We start from the raw sequence: 6,628 nt of genomic DNA, 5'->3' as shown, positions 1-6,628 counted from the left end.
CATCATTATGAGAGGATCATTAGTTTGTTCTCTTCCCCAAACAATTATTGATTCCAAACTACAACAAAAGAAGCAAAATTTCCCTTTTGTCATCCCCAAAAAATGCACCAACCATACAAAACAACCTCTCTCTTCTGGAAACTGCATCACCCCCTCCCTCTCTTTCTTAATCTCCAAAGATGATAATGAATATTGCACAAAATGAAGGATAAACCAAACATATAGCTTTTAGTTTTCATTGTAAATGAGCATGTTGCTCATTTTTAGAAGAAAAAAATTTGACAATAATAGGAATTTGGATTTGAAGATATTAAGATCAAGATAAATAAAAAAAAAATAACAACTAGCCTGGGCTTAATCTTTTGAATAAAACCCAGAGGTTTCTCCTCACCTTCTCTTTCTTTCTAACTTCTGTTGTAAAAATAAATGGTGAAAATAAATTTCCCTTTGCTCAAACTACTTTCTTCCTTCCACTTTCTTGTTTCTGTTTCTGTTAATCTTGCACATCCGCCATTGACTTCGACCCAAAAAAACACATTATTTACCAAAAAGTTTCTGGTTCACTGTCTCAGAGCTCAGTAAAAATGGTTTCAATTTTGCTGAGCCACAAGTTGGTCAAGCTGCATTTGCTCGAGCCATGCTCCCAAAACTGCGTGATCAACTGATTCAATTTGGGGGTTCATATCCGAACCCTCACTTGAAGAAGGGGCAGCTGCTACACCCGAGGCAGGTGTTGCTAGCTTTTCTTTCATCTCAGTTGGAGATTCTTTAACAAGTGATTGAACCCATGACAAATCGGGTTCTTCACCATTTCCAAGCTCAAATGAAGACGATCTCCTATGCTTACCCAATTCATCTGTAGTTACAGCCCAATCGGGCTTGCCATTGGAAGAACCCCACTTTGACCAAGAATTTACAGGGGAACCAACAGCTGCAGCAGAGTTGGAGCCAAGTTCCCGAGAGCTAAGGCTGCGAAACTGTTGCTGCTTCTCACGTTGAGCTAACAAGGACATTCGAGAACTCATTGGAGATATAGGTTCCACATTCCGGGGAGACATCCTTCCAGATGATGGCACCCCAAAAGAACCATGCATTAGAGGGTGATCAACATTCTTAGGAGAGAAATTCGTGTTGATTGGTGATAACATGCTCTGCTGCTGCTGAAATTGATTGAGAACTGCAGATTTATGCGTTGGTGAGAAAACAGCAGCAGCCAGTGCCTGATCAGAATAACGAGGAGATGAGCTCTCAGCAGAAAAGAGGTCATCAAGATTTGATGGGGTTAAAACTTTCAACCGACCAGAACGGTTCAAGGAATTAGAACTCAGAGATGGTTGTGAGAGGCTGGATAACTCATTGAGGAGCTGCTGTTGCTGCACATCAAAATCCGGGAGCATATTGAAATCTTCAGCAGGAATGTCTCTAGCATTCAGAGAAGATCTCAAGCGACTGGATTGAAGGTTACTTCCTGGGAGATGCAAGGCCGGAACATTTGGCTGGGGCCAAGCAACATTTGAGTGTGACATGCCATTAGCAGATGGAGACATCGGTGGAGTGAATGGTGAAGGAGACATGACAGACACCGATGAAGGAGAGCCAGGTAAAAGGCTCATTGCAGTAGCATAATCCATGGCTGTAGCACCAGAGGTACTTGAGCGAGGAGAAGGGACAGCCGAACCTGTAGACACATACAGCGGTCGGAGTTCCTCAGGAGTGTGTGCAAAGAAGCACACTCTTCTAGCGCAATTTGTACCATCCTTGCAAAGTCGGGTTCGATATTGTGCAGGGTGAAGCCAACACTCAAAAACACCATGGGCATATTCACACATATCCCCACGTCTACAAGCCCCCTTTCTGAAATCAGGACAAGGAACACAACTGTAATGAAACTTTCTTGGATCCCTTCTTCGAGCATTCTCCCCTGGGTGAACAAATGGGCACTCTGTCCAATCATGGGAATAGGCCCGTGAACAAGGCCGCACCTTGAATGAGTACATCCTGAATTCATCAGTAGAATAGATGCTGTTTTTTATGTCTGGGAGAGATGGGTCAATAGGATATTCTTTCTTCTCTGATGCATAAGAAATAGGAGCATCATTTAACTTAGACTTCACCGGGGAATCTGAAGCAAATGTTGGGGACCCATTTTCAAAAGAAGGTGAAAGAGGTGGTGAATTTGAATTTGATGTAGCAGTTGACACCCTAAGATTACGCTCAACCATAGAACCATCAGTTGCAAGGAGTTCTTCAAGAGTCAATCTCACATCTTGGAGCTTAGGAGGAACAACAATGACGTCAACAGGGCAATGACCATTTGCATCTACCAAATTGGGATCAGCACCGGCAGCTAAAAGCAGTCTCACAACATCAACTGCATTTAAAGCCCCACCTGAGGCAGCACAATGAAGGGCAGTGCTTTTATCATTGCCACAAGCCCGATTTACATCAGCATCTGATTGGGAAAGAATCAGTCTTATGATATCAATACTACCATAGGTAGCAGCAACCATTAAAGGGGTTCTCTGCTCATTAACCATCAGCTTTGAGCCCTTCTGTCTACCATACCATAATCCAATCTCATCAATACCCGATGGATCACAGTCAATGGACCGTTTGAAGCCCTCAAAGTCATTGTTAGCAGCAAGCTCAAGCAGGCTCGCAAAAGTATCATCAGTCTCAACAGTCAAGTGATTCATGTCTATGTTGGTGTGTCTATTTTCGTCAAAAGAAATAAAAGACGGTGTCTGAGGCGGTGTCAGCTTCAGCCGCTCTGGTCCACAGCACATGCTTTCATTTGCTAAAAATCTAGCTGAAATTAAACATCTAAATCAACCCATGAAGAAACACAAATTTCATGTATGAACTAAAAAGATAAACTCGGCATAAAAAGTCAAAAAAAGAAAAAGAAAAAAAAAAAAAAAAACACATAAATATATTGACGAGAGGCAGGGTTATGCTAAAATAAAGATGAGTTACAGTTTTGACTCTCGATGAAGTATGAAAGTGAAATAAAATCTAGGAGGTTTAATATCCACTTACAGTTTAGGACAAATTGATTGTAAAGAAGCACCAAATGTAGACAACAGAATAACTAAGTCACGCATCATTGGTATGAAAGTAGTTACCACAAGACACACACAACAAAATCCGGTTCAACCTCAAAAACCGGAGAACTAAAAAGGACTACCAGAATTGTTTTCTTAGATTCTGTAAGCAACCTGTACGCATTTTCCTTCACTTTCTTGCATAATCTCCCAAACCAAACAGAGAATCAACACACAGATACATACAAACTGAGACTCATCAGCTTACTTTATCAGGCTTCCAAATAACCAACATCAAGCTATTGAATATTGAATATTCAATCTTCTCATTTTCCCCAAAAGAGAAGATTTTCCCTCTAAAGTTTCCGGAGTTTTCTTGGTAACCAAAGAGAAACAGAAAAAAAAACAATCGATCTAAACTAAAACAAGTCAAAAGCATCACATTCAAAACCAAAGAAGAAACAACTACAAAGTAATAGAAGATCTGGAAAAAACCAAATCTTTATCATTCATTCTCATCATTTCTTAACTAAACATGAAAAAACAAAAGATCTTCTCACATGTGATCACTCACACACTCATTACATCAAAAGCGTGAACTTCTTAACGACGTATTCATCGACACAGCACGAACACGCACGTGATCACAAGTACACAAACAAGTGAAAGAAGAGATGATGAAAGCGAATCTTACCAGTGAGTTACCAGGACACAGAGAAAGAAAGAAAGAGAAGCCATGCGCAAAGAAAGTTTCAAACTTCAAACTACTTTTCAGATCTAATCTTGGAGTCTTTAACTCAAACTTCAACTAAGACAAAGCAATGAAGAGAGGAGAACTCGGCTTCTTCTTCTTCATCATCTCCATTTCCTAAGTTTTGCTTTTTTCTTTCTTTCATGACTCATGAGAACCCAAAAAAGGAAAAAAATAAAAAATAAATTAACAATTAAAAAAATGATTTTTTATTTTAATTTTAATTTTTGTGTTTTGATAAAATCGCCTATCCAATAGTAGAAAGAAAGAGAAAAACTAAAATTATTAAAGACAAGCGCACTGAGAATTTTGATTGTGTGTGATTTTTTATTATTCTTCTACTTTTAAATCCGCCAGTCACATCACGCCGCGTCATGTTTCGCGGTATGTTCTGGGGATAAATATGTTATTTTATGTGTCATTTCTTATTTGTTTATTGAGGTGGCGACCTGGGAGTGGTCGGTTGTGTGAAGTTAGATGGTACCGAAACGACGACGTAGATGGGTGTGTAATAATTTAACCGTATTTCGGGGTCAAATTTTATGGAAATTCAACCCAAATTCATCTTACATGAAAGTTAATTTTAGATGGGAGTAATCGAGTGTTTTTACGTTTCAGAATTAAATGCTACTACAGAGTGATCTGGCAGTTATTAGTGGAAAAATCTCTAAAGTTGTCCGCTTTAAAGCCTGATATGCCCCTAGAAGTCTCTGGAAAGACAAGCTCATCACGTACCTGACGGATGATCTTTCGACACGTGTGTTGATTTAATTGGTCCTGGCAAGCAAACGACATGAGAGTACTCAACTCTAGACAAAGCTTAGAAATTCTCGGGAACCGGTTGGGGAGGTGGAAAGGCCCTAGAGGTGACCGGTTTGGTAAGTAAGTAGAAAGAGGTGACTGGCGGAGCCGGTGACAACGCGCGTGCGGGAGGTTGATTAAACTGGATTTGAAAGAGGACTGGCGTCCGCCAATAGGAGAGAGAGAGAGATTTAAGGCTCTAGATTTTCAGGTGTACTAGATAGAAGAGCAGGGCGGACTTGAAGGAAGAGTAAAATTGGGTTAAATGTTGGAGTCAAATCACAAGGGGAGAAAAAGCATGGAACAACCAACGACACAAAAACGACGTGAAATTAAATTTTACTTTTGAAAGAATAAAGATGAAAAGTGGGGAAAAAAAATGTATTATTTAATTTATGGTAATATTATGTGAAATTCAATTTTAAAAATATAAATTATTGAAAAGGGCAACCTTAGAGCCGGCCCTAGTTGACCAAAGACTATGACTGAAAGAAAATATATTAATATTAAATTTAATAATAAGAGATTTATTTGTGTGTGATGAATGCACATTAGAGTGTGATTATTGTTAAAGATGGAAATATTGTCAATTTTATTTTAGGAAAAATTATGATTTGAAAAATAGAAAGAAATTTTCCTTAAAGAGCTTTGAAATTGTCTTTATTTTTTTTTTCTTTTTAAATCCATAAATGAATCATCTCAAATACTTCACAAACATAATCATATATGTATATATATATATATTAAGGTTTGGTTCAAGGGAAAAAAAAAATACATCATAAATTTATTTAAATTGATTTAATTTTTCTTAACGAATATATCAAAGACTTGTTTTCTAGCATATTGAATGATTTATACACTGTTAGACTATACTAAATCATATTATTTTATAAAATATAGCATTTAATAGCCAAATTACAACAGTTAAACTAAATAGTTTAGCATCTACAAAAATGAAAAACGTATAATATTTAATATAAAAAACTTTTTTATACAAATTGACCCATATAAATTGATGGGTTTTAATACAATAATTATGTAAGATTTTCACATCAGTCGGTAAAAAAATAGTTTACGTATGTAACATTATAATATTTTTATTATTTTTGTTTTTAAATATTTTTCATTAAGAACAATGAAATCAACTCACACGATGATTTAGTTATTATTTTTGTTATTTAAATAAAATAGCGATACTTTTGTATTTTAAAATATTTAAATATTTTTCTTTCTATCTCTTATGTAGCCTTAATTTGTGAACAATAAATTTATGGATAATATTACGTATACAAAGAATTTTATAAAGTTTTTTTTGTACAAAGTAATGTGATAAGAGATGAATATAAGAGTGAATATGATGAGTTTAACTTTTTTATTCACTCTTCTATTCATCTCCTACCACTTCACTTTGTACAATAAATCTTTGTAAATTTCTTTGTACGCTTAGCATAATTGTAAATTTATATGATGAATTATAACAATAATTTTTAAAGAAGAAATTTAATATACTTAAATTTTTTAATGAACTGATTGTAACAATCTGATTATAAATAAGACAGACTTATTTCAAATTTGACCTACTCAAAGTGAAACTTATCATAACCCTTATCGGCGAAACTAGCCTTGGCTCAGGATGGGCCAATGGCTCTCCTAAATTCTTTAATTTCTTTTTTTTAACCATCAGGCCAACTTATGTACATTTCAAGTAATCTTCAAGGTAGATAAGCGTAGCAACCCACCGTTACGACCTCTCACTTTAAAATTTTCTTTAAGTTTTCTACATATTTTTTTTATTAAATTATTCTCAAAATTCTTGATGCCCACAAACTAAAGTACGTTAATTGACTATTTGTCTTCCATTCTCTAGTTTGTATTGCACATTTGCATTTTGAAAACAATTAATGATAGTATAATTTGGAAATTTAAGTTTTTTCTATTCTAAAATTTATCACACAAGAAAATATTTATCATGAGTAAAATCTCTAATTATAAATTAAATTTTTGTTTTGTATATATATAATAATGGATAGTT

At 35.7% G+C, this 6,628-nt stretch overlaps 1 protein-coding gene across 2 annotated transcripts; it reads right to left on the bottom strand.

The window, feature by feature from the left end:
• Positions 1–202: 202 nt before the first annotated feature.
• Positions 203–4,011, bottom strand: LOC116109632 (zinc finger CCCH domain-containing protein 30-like). 2 transcript variants are annotated; one of them, XM_031395856.1, is made up of 2 exons: positions 3,739–4,011; positions 203–2,797 (listed from the first exon to the last, which is right to left on the bottom strand). In XM_031395856.1, exon 2 carries the CDS (start codon positions 2,784–2,786, stop codon positions 591–593), a length of 2,196 nt encoding a protein of 731 aa, XP_031251716.1. In that variant the 5' UTR covers positions 2,787–2,797; positions 3,739–4,011; the 3' UTR covers positions 203–590. The 2 variants fall into 2 exon arrangements, with proteins under 2 accessions (XP_031251716.1, XP_031251715.1); XM_031395855.1 differs by having other exon boundaries at positions 203–2,809; positions 3,739–4,009.
• Positions 4,012–6,628: the final 2,617 nt, after the last annotated feature.

The sequence above is a fragment of the Pistacia vera genome, unplaced genomic scaffold (genome assembly GCF_008641045.1).
Source record: "Pistacia vera cultivar Batoury unplaced genomic scaffold, PisVer_v2 Contig586, whole genome shotgun sequence".
In the NCBI taxonomy this organism is placed as follows: domain Eukaryota; kingdom Viridiplantae; phylum Streptophyta; class Magnoliopsida; order Sapindales; family Anacardiaceae; genus Pistacia; species Pistacia vera.
The sequence above is the reverse complement of the archived record's forward strand: the minus strand, read 5'-3'. Positions and strand labels throughout refer to the sequence as shown.

What these genes read in the sequence shown, in the direction of transcription:
- LOC116109632 (XM_031395856.1), bottom strand. Translation starts at nt 2,786, where the DNA reads ATGTGCTGTGGACCAGAGCGGCTGAAGCTGACACCGCCTCAGACACCG.